The sequence below is a fragment of the Oncorhynchus gorbuscha genome, linkage group LG07 (assembly GCF_021184085.1).
Source record: "Oncorhynchus gorbuscha isolate QuinsamMale2020 ecotype Even-year linkage group LG07, OgorEven_v1.0, whole genome shotgun sequence".
NCBI classification, from domain to species: Eukaryota; Metazoa; Chordata; class Actinopteri; order Salmoniformes; family Salmonidae; genus Oncorhynchus; species Oncorhynchus gorbuscha.
The window spans coordinates 37195371-37216781 of record NC_060179.1 but is presented as its reverse complement, the minus strand read 5'-3'; the positions used below and the strand labels follow the sequence as shown (position 1 = coordinate 37216781).

General features: G+C 40.0%; 1 protein-coding gene across 1 annotated transcript in view; it reads right to left on the bottom strand.

The window, feature by feature from the left end:
• The window catches only part of LOC124039838 (cadherin-12-like), a 204627-nt gene that overhangs the window by 100765 nt on the left and 82451 nt on the right, over positions 1-21411 (bottom strand). The window contains exon 2 of the mRNA XM_046356286.1: positions 13845-14272. Within this exon, the coding sequence (XP_046212242.1) occupies positions 13845-14090 (246 nt within the window). The 5' untranslated portion in view covers positions 14091-14272. The remainder of the gene's footprint in view (positions 1-13844; positions 14273-21411) is intronic.

The following is a 21411-nucleotide window of genomic DNA, read 5'->3' as shown; positions in this document are numbered from 1 at the left end:
ATTAAAAAAAATACAGACCTCTATATGCTTTGTAAGTAGGAAAACCTGCAAAATAGGCAGTGTATGAAATAGTTGTTCTCCCAACTGTATTTTTAAAACATATATTCATCGTTTGAAACCTGAATGTTTTACCTCCTATTATGAGGCATGTTTAACCTTGCTTCAAAGAAGCCTAGGTAAAGTCCGACCATATCCGTGGAGGCAATTATTTTATATAGACTTCCATATTTCATTGAAACCAGTAGCCTATTTATATCATGTTCTATTGGTTTTACATTTTCTTTCATTGTCCGGTTGCCAAAGGCACAATCCTAGTCATATTAGCAACCCATAGTTATTGCATCTTTAGACTTTTAAAATTTCGAAAATATATTTTAATCTCTGTCACTTTTACTACAGTGTTTTACGCTAATTGTATTGTGAAACAAACATTTACTCATAACTTATGCCCACATTGCTGAGTTTATAATGTGAAGAAATAATAGTTTATCAACATTTGAAGCTAAACCTTCTGATCTGTTGCATCAGACCCATTGCTTTTTAACTTATTTTATGAAGCCTCGGCCTACTTGTTGTATGAATATGCGATCTGTCATACCACGACTGTCCCATAGTATGTTTGAAATAGGCTATTTATTTATTGACAAGCTGTCCAATAGAATATGTACACTTTTCTACTATTGGGGATCGTAGATTGACACAGGCTAATGATTTTGTTGTTCGTTACTAGTTTTGTCGGCTGAGGAAAAGTATAAATGTGGACATTTATTCGAACATCTTCAAAGTGCGCATCAGAGTTCGGTAAGAAGGATGCACTTTGCTGCATGTTCTGTTAAGATGAATTACCATAATCTAAATGTGATTTACAGTGCATTCGGAAAGTATTCAGAACTTTTTCCACATTTTGTTACGTTACAGCCTTTTTCTAAAATTGACTATATAAAAAACATGTATCAATATACATACAATACCCCATAATGATGAAGTGAAAACAGGTTTTTAGAGTTTTTTTGCAAGTGTATTAAACATTAAAAACAAAAATACTCCGACCCTTTGCTATGAGACTCAGAATTAGCTCAGGTGCATCCTGTTTCCATTGATCGTCCTTGAGATGTTTCTACAACTTGACTGGAGTCCACCTGTGGTGGATACAACAAGCTGTTCTATATTTGCTCAAATTGTGGCCTTTACAACTAAATAATAAAACATAATCCACAGCAATTGATTGGAAGCTATTGATCCTCTGTGGCTAAATGTATGCTCTCTGATGTAGTATTTTGAATGATTTTATTTATGTCTGTCAAAATGATTTAAATTCATCACGAGCACCTCTATTTCCCGTGGTTGATACGCTATATAGAGCTTTATAGGCAGTGGTGATTTTTTCAGAGCTTGCACATAACTCACATTTTTTATTTATCATTGCTAGCAGCAAATATTCCAAAAGTATGGATTCCGCTCTTGTGCAACCACTCCATAAGGGCGGGGATAGTAGTGGTCTTAATAATTATCGATGCATTTCAAGGCTTCCTTGTCTAGCTAGGATTCTTCAATCCTTTGTAATTGTACAATCAGGGTTTAGGCCTGGGTATAGCTGTATTACAGCAACCACTTTAGATGTTAATAACATTGTGAACGCTTTAGACACAAAAACTAAATGTGCCGCTTTGTTTGTGGACCTGTCAAAAATGTTTGATACTGTTGTTCATGCTATTGTATTGAAAATAAGTTGTCCTCGATCAGGGTTTAGGCCTGGGCATAGCAGTATTACAGCAACATACACTAAAACTAAATGTGCGGCTTTGTTTGTGGACCTGTCAAAAGCTTTTGATACTGTTGATCATGCTATCATATTGAAAATAAGTTGTCCACGATAGGACCTATCGAGGTTTTATGATTATCTTAGTGACAGAACTCCACCGTGATTGATGTGGTTACATCTGAATGTCTACATAAAGGTGTACCACAGGGGACAATTTTGGGAACTGTTTTCTTCATTATTTCTAAAAAACACCATTGGTCAATCTGTAAAAAATAAAAAAATAAATGATTATACTATTATGTATGCTATTGCTGTTGATCTTGCTATAACAAAACTACAGTCGGGTGTTATAGCTATGCAGGAATCCCATTGCTGATTTAAAAATTGCACTTAATACCGGAAAAACTAAATAGATGTTTTCAAACTCTCGTAAAAAAGTTTCAGATGAACTACATGTTCACTCATCAGATGGATCTCCAATCAAACATTTTACCGCATTTAAATACTTTGGAATGATATGGATTAGTTAAAAAACATATCAATGAGCTGGTTAATTAAGAAGCTAAGATTTAATGTTGGTTTTCTCTCCAGAAAAATCTCAAAAGTGTAGGAAGCAGATTATTTAGTCTACCTATCTATCTGTTCTTGATTATGGTGATATTAGTGCCTTGCAAAAGGGTTTCCTATTTTGTTGCATTAGAACCTGTAATTGAACTTGTATTTGCATTTCATGTAACACAAAATTGTCCAAATTGGTGAAGTGAAAAAATGACTTGTTAAAAAAAATTCAAATAATCAGGAAAAGTGGTGCGTGCATATGTATTCACTACCCTTTGCTATGAAGCCCCTAAATAAGATCTGGAACAACCAATTACCTTCAGAAGTCACATAATTAGTTGAATAAAGTCCACTTGTGTGCAATCTAACTGTCACATGATCTGTCACTTGATCTCAGTATATGTACCTGTTCTGAAAGGCCCCAGCGTCTGCAACACCACTAAGCAAGGGACACCACCAAGCAAGCAGCACCATCAAGACCAAGAAGCTCTCCAAACAGATCATGGACAAAGTTGTGGAGAAGTACAGATCAGGGTTGAGTTATAAAAAAATATGAGACATTTTGAACATCCCACGGAGCACCATGAAATACATTATTACAAAATGGAAAGAATATGGCAACACAACAAACCTGCCAAGAGAGTGTGGCCCACCAAACTCACAGACCAGGCAAGGAGGGCATTAATCAGAGAGGCAACACATAGACCAAAGATAACCCTGAAGGAGCTGCAAAGCTCCACAGCGGAGATTGGAATATCTGTCCATAGGACCACTTTAAGCCGGACACTCCACAGAGCTGGGCTTTACTGAAGAGTGGCCATAAAAAAAGCCATTGCTTCAAGAAAAAAAAGAGCAAACATGCTTGGTGTTCGCCAAAAGGCATGTGGGAGACTGCCAAAACATATGGAAGAAGGTACTCTGGTCAGATGAGATTAAAATGTTGCTTTTTGGCCATCAAGGAAAACGCTATGTCTGGTGCAAACCCAACACCTCGCATCACCCCGAGATCACCATCCCCACAGTGAAGAATGGTGGTTGCAGCATCATGCTGTTGGGTTGTTTTTCGTTGGCAGGGACTGGGAAACTGGTCAGAATTGAAGTAACGATGGATGGCACTAAATAAAGGGAAACTGAAACCTGTTTCAGTCTTCCAGAGATTTGAGACTGGGATGGAGGTTCACTTCCAGCATACTGCTAAAGCAACACTTGAGTGGTTTAAGGGGAAACATTTAAATGTCTTGAAATGGCCGAGTCAAAGCCAAGACCTCAATCCAATTGAGAATCTGTGGTATGACAAAAAGATTGCTGTGCAGCAGCGGAACCCATACAACTTGAAGGAGCTGGAGCAGTTTTGTCTTGAAGAATAGGCTAAAATCCCAGTGGCTAGATATGCCAAGCTTATAGAGACATACCCCAAGAGACTTGCATCTGTAAATGCTGCCAAAGGCCTCTCTACAATGTATTGACTTGGGGGCAGTGAATAGTTATGCTTAAGCATAATAAATGCTTAAGCTTTCTGTTTTATTGTTTTATTTATCGTTTGTTTCACAATAAACAATATTTTTCTCCTTCAAGGTGGTAGGCATGTTGTGTAAATCAAATGATACAAACCCCTGACTAGGAAAAATGACAAGGGGGGTGAATACTTACGCAAGCCACTTTAAAATATACTGCAATCATTAAAGGAAGGTTTATGATTTGGACACATTTAATGTAGTGCATGCAAAACAGATTGTCTCTATAAAGTGCTTGTGTGAAGGGCATCATGGGCATTGTGTACCAGCATACATAACCATTCTTGTTTTACTGTTTTGAATATCTTGAGAGAAATGGAACATGGCCGAAATTAGGATTTTGGGGTTTTACTAGTACTCAAATTAAAACTATGCAATGCCCACAAATTATATTTACTTTTGCCTTAGTAAAGATGAATGCATGCAAGTCATTGTTCTTGTATTGTGTTCATTCCTTTGACACACTGAAAGTGTAAAAGTAGCTTTTCCCTCCTTTTGTGTGTCACAAAAGAAAGCAACCATTGCTTTGTTTGCATTCATTAATGCAAAATAGACGATTAGGCAGTTCTTGAGGAAGTCTTGAAAATCTTTTCAGCATTCCCTTAACTCCATGCAGGTTGACGTTTATTGTCATGAGTCTTGTTCTCTGGCAGAACCCTTAGATAGACCAGCTGCAATGTCAAAATTGGCAATATTGTAAAAATTCACAACTTAAATTAGCTATTTGGTCTTAATATAGGGTTTAGCATTAGGCATTACAGTTAGCTGTGTGGTTAAGGTTAGGGTTAAGTTTAGGGTTAGGTTTAGGTTTAAAATTAGATTTTATGACTTTATGGCTGTGCCAGCTAGCGACTACTCTGGAGAGCTGCCTCCAGAACAAGATTCATGGTGAAAATCGCTAACCTTCTTCCTCCATCTTCCCTGCCTCCTTCCACTAACTAATTACTGCAGCACAGTTTTTAAATTTAAGCACCACCTTCGCCAAATCCTGATTCGTCCAAATAACCAGTGACAAAACCCCAGCCATTACATTACAGCTCTGACAGATGCTCTGTTTACACGCAGAATATTCCCACTAAATATTAACGTCTAGTGTAAGTTTGAACGCAGAACCCTTTCTGTGAATTTATTTTGATCTTTGGAATGAATCACTGCACCTCTGAATTTTGCTCATGAGGCCTCCCCAAGTTGTGAATTCATGACAAAAAAATGGTTTGTAGTCATATGAGATTCTCAGCAGGGCAAGATAACACAAAACCTATTCATCGTACTTAATTTGGAGTGAACATGTACAAGAGTCCTTCCTCAACCTAACCCATGGAGCATACTCACAAAATGCAATCATCTCCATCTCAGCAGGAGACTAACCACAAGTCCCTTTAAAGAGATGATTTAGCACAACAAACTCCTAATCATTGCCCAAGGATCTGCTTTTTTCTCCACAGCTTGTTTATGCCCTTCGTCTAGCTACTTGTACTAACAGACATGGGGGTGAGAGGCAGACAGGAGCCCTGGGGTGTGTCCAAAATGGCACCCTATTCCATATTTATTTCACTACATTTGACCAAAGGACCGTTGGCCCTGGTCAAAAGTGGCACACTGTATAAGGAATAGGGTGCCGTTTGGGACGCAGGCCTGGTCAACAGATCTCACTCTACTGAATTATTCACTGTCTAATAACTCTGCTACTTTAATCTCTTCTACTAATGAGGAAAATCTAATGATAGCCCTTATGATTCCCAGCCTAATAATAGTGTATGTTTTCTGTAGATGCCATGGTCTCTATGGCCTGGAAATCATCTAGGCCAGGGATGGACAACTTTGATAGGGGTGGGGCCACAACTCATCATGAGGGGCCACAGTTGTTCGTGAGTCTGCGGACCCACATCTATTTCCTGCAATTCTACACATTTTGTCATGGGGCGTAGAGAAAATGTTGCAATTTTAAAGCTAATTCTACACATTTTGCCAAAGTTAACCATTTTTAATATGATATCTGAGTGAGACTAAAGAACAAAATCAATAGGGGCCCGTTTAGGAAACTGGCCACTAGACAAAAAAATGTTTTTGCTTACATGGGCGAATTGACTTGCATTGACATAAGAAAAATGGCTTATGCACAACCAAATGTCAAAATTGCACGTTGTGCATTGTACTATTCAAACTCACAACAGTACATTGATCTGAGGGCCTTCAAAAGGAGGGCTGCCAGTAGCCCATCCCTGATCTAGGCCTATCACTGAAAATATGCCCCACATTTATGTCCTCTGCATTCGTACAAACAATAACAAACAGACAAAAGATGTAAGCTATATCATGTTGGTTGTTGGTAAAGTCTATGTACTGTACTTTATGTAATACATAGTACGTAAAGTGTGTTTGCATTCTGTATTGTATTGCTGCAATTAAAGTCTTGATGTATTATAGACATTCATTCCACACAACATTACAGCCCACTCTAGTCAATTACTGCATTGAAAACAAAACTGTAAAACAATAAAACCATACGGCTACAATATGTATAACCAAGACTGTGCTTGATCTAAATCACTGCATTAAATGCTGTCTGACACCCAGCCCATCCATTGTCCATTGTCCATTGTCCAGGTACCCTATCCTGTGACACTGTATTTTGGTCGCAACAGCTTTTCTCTCTTTATGATTGTCTTAAGCGAAGTCCAGGGACTTGATCTCCAAATGCCTTTCATAGGGCAGATAATCAGTCAATTATTTTCTGAAGCTGTGTAGCGGGCTGGGATTAAGTGATTTAGGAGTGCAGCAGACAGACAACACCCTGGATATTTTTAGTCTGAGAGACTTCCACAAAGAATGCTGCACACCAGGGCTGATTGAAGTGGCACCTGGGCAGATAAAGCTAGTATAACTATTATCCTGCCTAAGCTAGGGGTGCCAAATTACAGCTTCAGCCGTAGAATCCCTTTGAGTTTAGTTAAAGATGTCTTAACCCAAAGTAAGGATAAAAAAAAACATATTGTGTTAGGGGAAAAGACAGCCTGGTGGATGTGATACAAACAGTGGTGGTGAGGTGATGTGTTAGAGGCTTGCAGTGTAGTTCAGACTTTTTTCAATTCAGTATTATAAGGCTATAAGGTGCATGTCCTCTGTCTTTTTTTTGCTGTAAGCATGATTTCTCGTAGCAATGATGTTCTGACAGCTTTAGAAATGCCACCATTTAAATTCATTCCTGCTGGGACATTGATCTAATCACCACACGAATGCTGCTTGTGGCTGCTATGGAAATGTACATCTGACATATCCTAAGACACGCATGAATGGATATGTTTCACAAACACAACCCATTATGTTATCAATCTGGTGAGACATAGTCCGTACGAGTGACATTAACTGAAAGAGTGTCAATTGGCAATAGCAGGCTGATTTCAAGGGATGGAGAACTTTGACAGAGCTGAAGAGATGGATAGCTGCTGTCTTATGGGCTCTTGACCAATTCCACATTTACTTTTTTTTCAAGCTGATCTAAAAAAAATGCACATAATATTTCTGCCATCATTTTCTATGACCAAAAGCAGATTCTGGACTACTGCTCATCCCAGACCAGGCCCTAATCCCCGGGACTCAAAAGAGGAAAAGGAAGAGACAGCACAAGAGGGGCAAACGAGAGGACTCCCTGATGAGACTACATTGTCAAGTAATTAAATCACCTCTAAACTTAAAGAACGTACAATCAGTAGAGAACAAACTGAAGAACTGTAATATCCTATGTTTCTCAGAGTTGTGACTGAACAAGGACCTGGATAATATGAATCTAGCAGTTTTTTTCTATGCATTGTTAAGACTGAAACAGCTGCTTTGGGTTAAGGGGGTTAAGGGGGAGGTGTGTGTGTCTTTGTTAACAACAGCTGGTCAAATCAATTCAAATTTATTGGTCACATACACATGGTTAGCAGATGTTAATGTGAGTGTAGCAAAATGCTTGTGCTTCTAGTTCAGACTATGAAGTAATATATAACAAGAAATCTAACAAATTCACAACTACCTTATGCACAGAAATACACAAATGTAAAGGGATCAATAGAATATATACATGTAAATATATGGATGAACGATGGCATGCGGCATAGGCAAGATGCAGTAGATGGTATAGAATACAATATAGAGTAATGTAGGATATGTAGACATTATAAAAGTGGCGTTATTTAAAGTGACTACTGATACCTTCATTAAGTCCATTTATTTAAGTGGCCAGAGATTTGAGTCTGTATGTTGGCAGCAGTCTCTTTATGTTAGTGATGGCTGTTTAATATGGTCTTGAGATAGAATCTGTTTTTCAGTCTCTCGGTCCCGGCTATGATGCACCTGTACTGACCTCGCCTTCTGGATGATAGCGGGGTGAACAGGCAGTGGCTCAGGTGGTTGTTGTCCTTGATGATCTTTTTGGCCTTCTTGTGACATCGGGTGCTGTAGGTGTCCTGGAGGGCAGGTAGTTTGCCCCCGGTGATGCGTTGTGCAGACCGGATTACCCTCTGGAGATCCTTGCGGTTGAGGGCGGTGCAATTGCCGATGTGGATGGGGGGTGCTTCCTCTGCTGTTTCCTGTAGTCCATGATCATCTCCTTTGTTTTGTTTAAGTTGAGTGAGAGGTTATTTTCCTGACACCACACTCCGAGGGCCCTCACCTCCTCCCTGTAGACAGTCTTGTTGTTGTTGGTAATTAGGCCTACCACTGCAGTGTCATCTGCAAACTTGATGATTGAGTTGGAGGCGTGCATGGCCACGCAGTCATCGATTAACAGGGAGTACAGGAGAGGGCTGAGAACGCACCCTTGTGGGACCCCAGAGTGGAGGATTAGCGGGGTGGAGATGTTGTTTCCTATGTTCACCACCTGGGGACGGACCGTCAGAAAGTCCAGGACCCAGTTACACAGGGCGGGGTTGAGACCCAGGGTCACGAGCTTAATGACGAGTTTGGAGGGTACTATGGTGTTAAATGCTGAGCTCAATTCAATGAACAGCATTCTTACATAGGTATTCCTCTTGTGCAGGTGGGACAGGGCAGTGTGCAGCGTGATGGCGATTGCATCATCAGTGGACCTTTTGGGGTTGGGGCGGTAAGCAAATTGGAGTGGGTTTAGGTTATCAGGTAGGGTGGAGGTGATATGGTCCTTGACTAGTCTCTCAAAGCACTTCATGATGACGGAAGTGAGTGCTACGGGGCGGTAGTCACCTTAGCTTTCTTGGGAACAGGAACAATGGTGGCCCTCTTGAAGCATGTGGGAACAGCAGACTGGGATAGGGATTGATTGAATATGTCCATAAACACACCAGCCAGCTGGTCTGCGCATGCTCTGAGGGCGCGGATGGGGATGCCGTCTGGGCCTGCAGCCTTGCGAGTGTTAACACGTTTAAATGTTTTACTCACCTCAGCTGCAGTGAAGGAGAGGCCGCATGTTTTGGTTGCAGGCCGTGTCAGTGGCACTGTATTGTCCTCAAAGCGGGCAAAAAAGTTATTTAGTCTGCCTGGGAGCAAGACATCCTGGTCCGTGACGGGGCTGGTTTTCATTTTGTAATCCGTGATTGACTGTAGACCCTGCCACATACCTCGTGTCTGAGCCGTTGAATTGAGATTCTACTTTGTCTCTATACTGACGCTTAGCTTGTTTGATTGCCTTGCGGAGGGAATAGCTTCACTGTTTGTATTCTGTCATATTTCCGGTCACCTTGCCCTGATTAAAAGCAGTGGTTTGTGCTTTCAGTTTCACGCGAATGCTGCCATCAATCCACTGTTTCTGGTTTGGGAATGTTTTAATCGTTGCTATGGGAACGACATCTTCAACGCACGTTCTAAGGAACTCGCACACCGAATCAGCGTATTCGTCAATGTTGTTGTCTGACGCAATACGAAATATATCCCAGTCCACGTGATGGAAGCAGTCTTGGAGTGTGGAATCAGATTGGTCGGACCAGCGTTGAACAGACCTCAGCGCGGGAGCTTCTTTGTTTTAGTTTCTGTCTTCGATATTCTTGGTCGTACTGATGGTGAGTTGACGCTGCTCGTATATTCAGTAGTTCTTCTTGACTGTATGTAATGAAACCTAAGATGACCTGGGGTACTAATGTAAGAAATAACATGTAAAAAAAACAAAAAACTGCATAGTTTCCTAGGAACGCGAAGCGAGGCGGCCATCTCTGTCGGCGCCGGAAGATGATAATATAGTTATACACATGGAATTATAGATATACCTCTCCTTAATACCTCTCCTTAATACAACCGCTGTGTCAGATTTTTTAAAAAACTTTACGGAAAAAGAAATGCATGCAATAATCTGAGACGGAGCTCAATTTAAAAACACCACAGCCGCAAAGATAAGGTCAACATAAACAAGAAATTACATGAAAAATATTCCCTTGCCTTTGATGATCTACATCAGAAATAACTCCAGGAATATCAGGTCCACAATAAATGTTTGTTTTGTTTGAAAATGTTTGTTATTGTTAGAGCGTTTTGTGTACATATGTAAACGCTAATTCTGGTCAGCGTTATATCGGACAAAGACTTCAAAAAGTGATATTACCGGTCAAAGAAACATTTCAAACGCAGTACAAAATCAATCATTAGTATGTTTTTAACATATAGCTTCAATAAAGTTCCAACCGGAGTATTCCTTCTAGTCTTCGTGAGCCATAGAACGCAAGTGGGTACCATGAGGAAAAAGCGCAATCACAAAATGGCTGCTTGAAGGACAGGTGATATATTCTGCTCTCATTCACTCCCACAACAACATAGAAGCCTCATTATAATTTCTCTCCATAATTTGCAAATAAATTCATAAAAAATCCTACAATGTGATTTTCTAGATTTTTTCTTCACATTTTGTCTGTCATAGTTGAAGTGTACCTATGATGAAAATTACAGGCCTCATCTTTTTAAATGAGAGAACTTGCACAATTGATGGCTGACTAAATACTTTTTTGCCCCACTGTATACCTAAAAAAATCTATACTGAATATCTTGACCTAAATTAAAAACGAGGTACAAAAACAGAATGACATTTGTCACGAGGTTAAAAAGAGAATAAAATAAAGACTATATGATATAATCCCTAACAGTAAGTATTCAGACCCTTTGGTATGAGACTCAAAATTGAGAGCAGGTGCTTCCTGTTTCCATTCTACAACTTCATTTGAGACTGCCTGTGATCAATTCAATTGATTGGACATGACATGGAAAGGCAAACAACAGTAAATATACGAGATACGAGATAAAAAGAGAATAAAATAAAGACTATATGATATAATCCCTAACAGTAAGTATTCCGACCCTTTTGTATGAGACTCAAAATTGAGAGCAGGTGCTTCCTGTTTCCATTCTACAACTTCATTTGAGACTGCCTGTGATAAATTCAATTGATTGGACATGACGTGGAAAGGCAAACACCTGTCAATATACACATGTCAGAGCAAAAACTATGCCATGAGGTCAAAATAATTGTATGTAGAGCTCCGAGACAGGATTGTGTTGAGTACTCCACCAATCAGGCCTTTATAGTAGAGTGGCCAGACGGAAGTCACTCCTCATAAAAGGTATATGACAGCCCACTTGGACTTAGCCAAAAAGGCACCTAAAGACTCTCAGACCATGTGAAACAAGATTCTCTGGTTTGATGAAACCAATATTGAACTCTATGGCCTGAATGTCTAGCGTCACGTCTGAAGGAAACCTGGCAACATCCCTATAGTGAAGCATGGTGGTGGCAGCATCATGCTAAGGGGATGTTTTTCAGTGGCAGGAACTGGGACACTAGTCAGGATCGAGGGAAGGATGAACGGAACACAGTACAGAGAGATCCTTAATGAAAACCTGCTCCTGAACACTCAGGACGTCAGACTTGTGCGAAGGTTCACCTTCCAACAGGACAATGAACCTAAGCACACAGCCAATACAACGCAGTAGTGGCTTCGGGACAAGTCCTGAATATCCTTGAGTGAGTGGCCCAGCTGTAACCTAACAAAATGTGGAACATGTCAAGGGGTCTGAATTCTTTCCAAAGGCACTGTATCTACCTCAATTACCGCATAGTACTGCACATCTGCACATCGATTCGGTATTGGTTCTCTTTGTATATACAGTGGATTGCGAAGGTATTCACCCCCTTTGGCATGTTTCCTATTTTGTTGCCTAACAACCTGGAATTAAAATAGATTTTTGGGGGGTTTATATCATTTGATTTAAACAACATGTCTACCACGAATAAGATGCTAAATATTTTGTATTGTGAAACAAACAGGGGCAGTATTGAGTAGTTTGGATGAGTAAGGTGCCCAGAGTAAACGGCCTGCTCCTCATTCTCAGTTGCTAATATATGCATATTATTATTAGTATTAGATAGAAAACACTCTGAAGTTTCTAAAACTGTTTGAATGATGTCTGTGAGTATAACATAACTCATTTAGCAGGCCAAAACCTGAGAAGAAATCCAAACAGGAAGTGAGAAATCTGAGGTTGGTAGATTTTCAACACAGTTCCAATTGGAATCCCATTGAGATATGAATGAAGTTGCACTTCCTAGGGCTTGCACTAGATGTCATCCGTCTATAGAAATTTGAACGAGGCTTCTACTGTGTTGTGGGACTGAATAAGAGCAGAATGAGCCATGTGTCTGGCAGTCAGCCATTTCCTGGTCATGCGCATTCCACATGATATCCACTTGAGTTCCGTTGCTCCTCAAGACACAAAGGAATTCTCTGGTTGGAACTTTAGTGAAGATTTATGATAAAAACATCCTAATGATTGATTTTGTACTTAGTTTGAAATGTTTTTTCGACCCGTAATATAAGTGTTGAAGTTTTTGTCTGACTTAATGCTCGACCAGAACGAGCGTTTGGATATGTATATGAAACTCGCTAACAAAAGGAGGTATTTGGACATAAATAACGGACATTATCGAACAAAACAAACATTTGTTGTGGACCTGGGATTCCTGGGAGTGCATTCTGATGAAGATCACCAAAGGTAAGGGAATATGTATCATGTAATTTCTGGTTTCTTTTGACTCCAACATGGCGGCTAATTCTATTATTTTAATGAGCGGCGTCTCAGATTATTGCATTGCTTGCTTTTTCTGTAAAAAATAAGAAATCTGACAAAGCGGTTGCATTAAGGAGAGGTGTATCTATAATTCCATTTGTATAACTTGTTTTATCATCTACATTTATGATGAGTATTTCTGTTGAATCAATGTTTTTGGAACTAGTGAATGTAATGCCCCAATGTAAACTCAGATTTTGATATAAATATTCACTTTATCAAACAAAATATACATGTATTGTGTAACATGAAGTCCTATGAATGTCATCTGATGAAGATCATCAAAGGTTAGTGATTCATTTTTTCTCTATTTGTGCTTTTTGTGACTCTGGCTGGAAAAATCGCTGTGTTTTTCTGTGGCTTGGTGGCGACCTAACAAAATTGTTTGTGGTGCTTTTGCTGTAAAGCATATTTGAAATCTGACACTGTGGTGGGATTAACAACAAGATAACCTTTAAAATGGTATAATATATATGTATGTTTGAGGAATTGTAATTAGGAGATTTCTGTTGTTTTGAATTTGGCACCCTGCACCTGCCCTAAAAAGTCATACCACAGATTCTCAATTGGATTGGGGTCTGGGCTTTGACTTGACCATTCCAAGGCATTTAAATGTTTCCCCTTAAACCAATCGAGAGTTGCTTTCGCAATATGCTTATTTTCATTGTCCTGCTGAAAGGTGAACCTCCATCCCAGTCTCAAATCTCTGGAAGACTGAAACAGGTTTCCCTCAAGAATTTCCCTGTATTTAGCGGCATCCATCATTCCTTCAATTCTGACCAGTTTCCCAGTCCTCCCTCTCTTTGCTTTCTCTTCTTCTTCCCTCTCATTCTATTTTTACTTCTCCCTCCATTTAACATTGGTTCAATTCCTCCTGAGCTGCTAGCTACATGATTTATGAAACACTCGCATGATATAAATAACACAATGTATAACATCCTTACCTTGCCCACATACTGTGGGTCTGACCCCATGTACTCCTCCAGCACAAAGAACTGGTTCCACACCCATCCCCTCTTGACTCTCTGAAACCCAGATGCCCCATTCCTCATCGAGCCCGCCAGGCTCCTTGGATTCTCCTTTCCCAGTCTGCTCCTGCTCAGTGGTGGACCTGGCGGGCGCACTAAAGACAGGGATCCTTTGTCGAAGACAAACCAAAGGAACAGCAGCAGGCAGTTCCTTGTAAGCATTGGCGGTCTGTGAGGTTGAGGTCTCCAAGGTAAAGTCCCACAGACGGAAAGCCAGATCAACAACTGTAAGAACCAGAGTGTTGAATCCGTGTTGGGGAGACTGGACTGGATGCAGCCAAGATGAGGAGCCTCTGGCCTGGTTAGTTTGCCTGTCGCGCTCAATGATTAATGGAGCTCATCACCTGGAAGAGAGAAATCAGAAAGAAACGTTAACATCCTTACTGTATCCTATATTTCAATGAGTCACCTGTTGGATAATGGCAGTGGATCCCATTTACACAACACTGGACTCCATTTACACAAAACACACAAAACAATGCTTGAGTATAAAAGAGAGAAACTCATTTTGAAATAGTAATTTTTGTATTTTTGGCACTGTCAAAATGTCACCTTGAGTATGGAAATAAATGACTATGGATGATCTTATAATCATGTCATAACAATTCACATTCATATTCCCCAGAATACATCAAAACAACTAATCTACAGAGGCAACCTTGTATTACATCTCCAATGACATGCATGATGGATAGAGACGGATAGAGATAGTTATCAAATCAGTGTCTGGACTGCCCATAGAAAACACTATGGTCCCAAACGATCCCTTCAAGCCCAGATCTCTTTCTTCCCTTCACCCACTCTCATGCTGCATATATAGCCCACTACTTTTGAACAGGGCCCATAGGGGTCTGATGAAAAGTAGTGCATAATTTAGGGAACAGGGTGCCTTTTGGAACGCATGCCACACAGCTACTGTATATCTCCAGAGAACAGAGTTCTCTTCAGCTTTGACAACCAGCTGCCACAGAAGATTGTTCCCCTTGCTGCAGACTGTAATTTGACAGCTTTCACCCCTTAGAATGAAAACCTCCGGAGATTAAGAACAAATAATCCAGCTCCTGTGCAATTGAATATTTAATATTGAGTTTGTCCTGATATGATCTAGATACTGTATGTCTGTATTTTACTGTTTCCAGTGTATTTTCATTTAAATGTCGTTTGAGCTATTGGTGATGGTTTAGAATTCCAATTGTGGTGAAGTGCTTATCTGGTTGTAGGAGATTCAATTTGATCTTGCATGCCTGAATGTGTCTCTATTTTACTCTCATTTCTACTTTATCCAGGATATTTTTTTATATAACAAAGTGCCTAGCTGGAGTTTGCTTTTCAGCAAGCATCACTGTATACATGTTCCCTCCTGATATAGCCTCGAAAGCTCTTGATAATTTCCTGTTAAGAAACATGCCAAGGTACAACTGTATCATGTTTTCTGGTTGGCATGCACTACACTGTAGGCTATGTAACAGGTGGCTAGTACCTCTGATGGAATAGAGAAACTATGCCTCATAGATATTCATGCTCTATCCATCAAATCTCTAAACTTCAATTGAGACCAACCATAAGGAATAAAGATTGACATAATTTATAAAACGAGTGTAACGTTCTTCATCGTGCGAAAGAGAGGAGGACCAAAATGCAGCGTGATGATTATCCATTTTAATAGAATACTTTAACAACGAACAAAAACAATAAACCCACAAAATGAACGAAGACGAAATAGTCCCGTAACGTGTACACAAACACAGGAACAATCACCCACACCCCACAATACAAAACAGGCTACCTAAATATGGTTCCCAATCAGAGACAACGATGAACACCTGCCTCTGGTTGAGAACCATATCAGGCCAAACACATTGAAACAGACAAACTAGACATACAACATAGAATGCCCACTCATATCACACCCTGACCAAACAAAACATAGAAACAAACAACGCAAACTATGGTCAGAGTGTGACAACGAGAAGTAGATTTCACCTCTTTTTTTATAAAAGGGAGATCACAATTTAGTTGAGGCCTCTTTTTGGTTTAGCAGAGTGCCACATGAAAACAGCTTGATGAATATGCCATTACCTGTCCCACTGCATTCCCAATCGTTCCAATTACACAATGGAATACAATCTTGTATTGTGCATCCAAATGACAACCTATTCCCTACATAGTGCAGTGATTTGACCAGCGCCCTGTGGGCACCATCTTGGATATAGGGTGCAGTTGTAACCTTCTTCCTAAAAAACACCAAACAAAATGAGATTCTGTAAAAAAACGCAACTTCTATACAGCTCGACTTTTTCGTAGCAGGTTAGGAGAACTTACGCAGCAGGTTAGGATAATTAACATAGCAGGTTAGGGACAGGGTTAGGAGCGTAAATGATCTCTTAGTCCCAAACAGGTCCGTCAGATTAGCTATTTGTTGTTCTGTGATCTTAACAGGATTTGTACAATTGAATTCGGGCTTGTCACGACTTCCGCCAAAGTCGGTTGGGCTACGTTCGGCGGTCGACGTCACCGGTCTTCTAGCCATCGCCGATCCACTTTTCATTTACCATTTGTTTTGTCTTGTTGTCCCGCACACCTGGTTTACATTCCCTCATTATTCGATGTGTATTTAACCCTCTGTTCCCCCCCATGTCTGTGTGTGGAATTGTTTGTTGTTACGTGTATGTACACGTCAGACTGGTTTGCGCCGGGTTATGTCAACCCGTATTTAGTTTATTGTTCGTAGTGCCGTGTGTCTGTTCACCGTAAGAAAGGGCTCAGTTTGCTACCCAATTCTGCTCTCCTGTGCCTGACTTCCCTGCAGCCAGTTACGCATATCCTACAGCTTAGTAAACCGTGGCATTTCAAACCAGTGTCAACCACAACAAAAAAAAACATATCAAACCAGTGTCAACAGAGAAAGCCAGTGTGTTAGTATTTTTTCTGTTTGTCTCCTTTTTCTCCAATTATCACAGTCCGGTATTCACATCAACTAATGCATGAAATACAGTCTAACCCTGCATTTATATCATCCACACTAAGAGATGCTTTACAGTGTTGATCCATTCATGGGCTAGTTGTAGCATAGTATAATTTCATTGTGTTATCTCAACATTTTTGTACAAATAACCTTGAATAGCCAACCCATGTTTTCTTCTGAATTCAGATAGAATGTATCAATGACACCACTTCAACCACTCACAACTGCCAAAGTCAAAATCTAGAGTATTGTATATATTCCTGTTTTTAGCTCAGAACCCTTCACAGACAAACAGTACATTCCCGTTGAACTTGACACACTTCAGCATAAGTGCTCTACATTATCCAATTGAGTCCACTCAAACAGCACCTGAATGCCTCAGGCAGTTAAGAATAGAAGACCATTTGGGCTAATTAGGCCCAATCATTGAATAATAATAATAATAATAATAATGATCCAGTTAAGCAATTAAAATATTTGATTCAACAAAACCCAGTAAAATACTATTGTCCTTTTAGGCTCCTTTCCAAATATATTAGAGATCGGCAAATAATTTTAGCCAAAATTTTGCCATATATGAACTAATTTAGAGTGTACAATGGATTCTATCACAGAGCCGTACAAATTAATCACCTGAATATGTTCAATGCCAATCATAAATTGAGCAATCATTTATATAATTTATACCTGAATTGCCCATGTGCTCCCTCTCCAAAGGTGTTGACCCCTTGGACATAAATAATTATTGCCCGATCTCTAATCTGTGTTACCCAGCGACAACTTTTACATTGTTAAAAAAAACATTTAGCTTAGATATTTTCTAGCTTCATAATGTTTTCTAAGTGTTCATCATTATGATTTCAGGTCAGGTCACAGCATTTTCTCTGCTGCTTCTTTTGTGTTAAATTACATTGTAAAATGCATGGACAGAAGGCAGCAATGTGCTGCCCTTTTCATAGACCTGTCGAAGGCTTTCAACACTGTTGACCACTCATTATTAATTCATAGACTGTCTGAAATTGGCCTGGGTCTGGCAGCCTGATTTTGGTTTGAAAACTACCTGACAGACAGGATACAATGTATATCTTCTGATCGTGTTAAGTAAGGTTTCATTGATATTACCAAAGGTGTCCCACAAGGGTCGATTTGTGCCCTGTACTTTTTTATACCTTTGTAAACAATATTAGTTTGTCTGTAAGAATGTGTAACCTCCACTTGTATGCGGACAATACTGTTGTGAAGGCTCTTTCCGAACTACAATCTGGCTTTTTTGATTTACAGAAAGATTTTGTTGAACTGAAATTGGTACTTAATGCAGGTAAAAATAAGTAAATGTTATTTTCCAAAAAAGCTGAAAATGTATCTGATGATTTATGCTTATATACATTGGACAGTGCCCACATTGATCGTGTCCCTACTTACACATATCTGGGTATCTGGATTGACGAAAATAAATTCTTCCAAAAGCCTAGTGAGATGGTAGTTAAGAAGTTGAGAATCAAAATGGACTTTCTTTATAGGAATAGGGCATGCTTTTAATTAACTAGCAGAAAACATATCATTCAGTTGATATTCGTTCGGCTTTAGACTATGGTGATATCATCTGTATTAATACAGCCGCCACTGTATTGAAGCCATTGGGCTCAGTTTATCATAGCACACTATGCATTATTACGGGTGATAGGTTCAGTACACATCAATGAATTCTGTATCAGACCATAGGCTGGCCCTCTCTTAAAGCTTAAAGTTAAATGCACCGTTCTCTTTCAGTCTTGTGCAAACTTCCGCCATTACCTTACTTCATTGATAATTAAATTAGAGACATATGAGTCACCAGACCCGATCACAGGGATGGTTAACTCTGGAGATCCCCTCGGTCTCCACTCATTTAGGTAGATCTGTATTTAGGTTTTTTGCACCTTACTTGTGGAATGGTTGGAGGATGGAGGTTTTGGTACGGATTTTTTATTTTCTTAAATTGATTGTAAATAGTGTTTGTTTTAATGAGTTGAAATTGTAAATATTGTGAATGTATACGATTTGGTGCAGGGCTTGCTTGAAAGAGGTCTAAATGGGATTCCCCGTTTAAAAACATTTGAATAAAATGTATCTTTAAGAATTAATACACCAGAAGTAAGAGGAGTAAAAACACTAGGAAATGTACTACGAATTGTCCATCAACAGTGGAGACTACTTGATTCAACACCTGGCTCACGCTCACTCTTTTGTCCCTTCCTAATGTAGTTATGAGTGACATAATAATGTAGGCACCGAGGCTCTAATTTCATAACCACAGCCCTCATTGACACCATTGTCTTTGATTAATTTAATAGATTTGGAACACTGGTGTCAGAGGGAGGATATTCTACCAAGGTTACACCCCCATACACAGATTCATTTAAGTTGTTACTGTCACTAAAGTAATCTGAAAAGTTCCCCTTGCAGAATCAGGAGTAACAATCTTGACATGAGGTCAGTCCGTTGATCAGACAGGTCACTCCTCATTTCACGAAGACCTAATAGGAAATGACTGTTCCCATAATTCCTGAAAATTGTGTCTATGCTCCACAGTTAGTTCCTGGAAGGTATTTGATTTGATGCATATTTAATAAGATAAGTTCATTACCATGTGTCGGCCCTCTGTGCTGAGCCTTGACCTACTGTGTCTGCCTCAGATAACACCACACAGCCGGCTGACAGCATTCTTACACATCGCCTCCCATAATCAAGGAACATATGGCTCACCGAGCTGCTGGCACAGATTAGGAAGCATAAGACACTCCCTCGGAAAGTTACTAGTTGTGAAGGCCGTCGTGAACATAATCAGATAAACAGCATATATTTTATTTTTATGATAGATACAGTGCATTCGGAAAGTATTCAGACCACTAAAATGGATTTCAAAAATATCTTCCTCGATATACACACAATAACAAAGCAAAAACAGGTTTTTAGAATGTTTTGCACATTTATTAAAAATATAACATTTACATAAGTATTTACAACCTTTACTCAGTACATTGTTAAAGTACCTTTGGCAGCGATGACAGACTCAAGTCTTCTTGGGTATGACGCGAAAAACTTGGCACACATGCATTTGGGGAGATTCTTCCATTTTTCTCTGCAGATCCTCTCAAGCTGTCAGGTTGGATGGGGAGCGTCACTGCACAGCTATTTTCAGGTCTCTGCAGAGATGTTTGATCGGGTTCAAGTCTAGGCTCTGGCTGGGCCACTCAAGGACATGTTCTGAAGCCACGCCTGTGTTGTCTTGGCTGTGTGCTTAGCGTCATTGTCCATGTTGGAAGGTGAACCTTCCCCCCAATCTGAGGTCCTGCTCTGGAGTATGTTTTCATCAAGGATATCTCTGTACTTGGCTCAGTTCATTGTTCCCTTGATCCTGACTAGTCTCCCAATCCATGCCTCTGAAAAACTTCCCCACAACATGATGCTAACAACAACATGCTTCACCGTGGGTCTGGTGCCAGGTTTCCTCCAGACGTGATGCTTGACATTGAGGCCAAAGGGTTCAATCTTGGTTTCATGGACTCATATCAAATTGTAGAAACATCTCAAGGATGATCAATGGAAACAGGATGCACCTGAGCTCAATTTCGAGGCTCATAGCAAAGGGTCTGAATACTTATGTGTCTCCTGACCCCTCATGTCTCAGCCTCCAGTATTTATGCTGCAGTAGTTTATGTGTCGGGGGACTAGGGTCAGTTTGTTATATCTGGAGTACTTCTCCTGTCTTATCCGGTGTCCTCTGTGAATTTAAGTATGCTCTCTCTAATTCTCTTTCTCTCTTGGAGGACCTGAGCCCTAGGAACATGCCCCAGGACTACCTGGCATGATGACTCCTTGCTGTCCCCAGTCCACCTGGCCGTGCTGCTACTCCAGTTTCAACTGTTCTGCCTGTGTCTATGGTATCCTGACCTGTTCACCGGATGTGCTACCTGTCCCAGACTATTATTTGACCATGCTGGTCATTTATGAACATTTTAACATCTTAGCCATGTTCTGTTATAATCACCACCTGGCACAGCCAGAAGAGGACTGGCCACCCCTCATATAGCCCGGTTCCTCTCTAGGTTTCTTCCTAGGTTTGGGCCTTTCTAGGGAGTTTTTCCTAGCCAACGCGCTTCAACACCTGCATTGCTGCTGTTTGGGGTTTTAGGCTGATCTCCTGTACAGCACTTTGAGATATAAGCTGATGTACGAAGGGCTATATAAATACATTTGATTTGATTTATGTACAGTGGGGAGAACAAAAATTTGATGCACTGCCGATTTTGCAGGTTTTCCCAAAATCACATTGTATAATATTTAAGTAATTCATTTGCATTATATTGGATGACATAAGTATTTGATATATCAGAAAAGCAGAACTTAATATTTGGTACAGAAACCTTTGTTTGCAATTACAGAGATCATACGTTTCCTGTAGTTCTTGACCAGGTTTCAACACACTGCAACAGGGATTTTGGCCCACTCCTCCATACAGACCTTCTCCAGATCCTT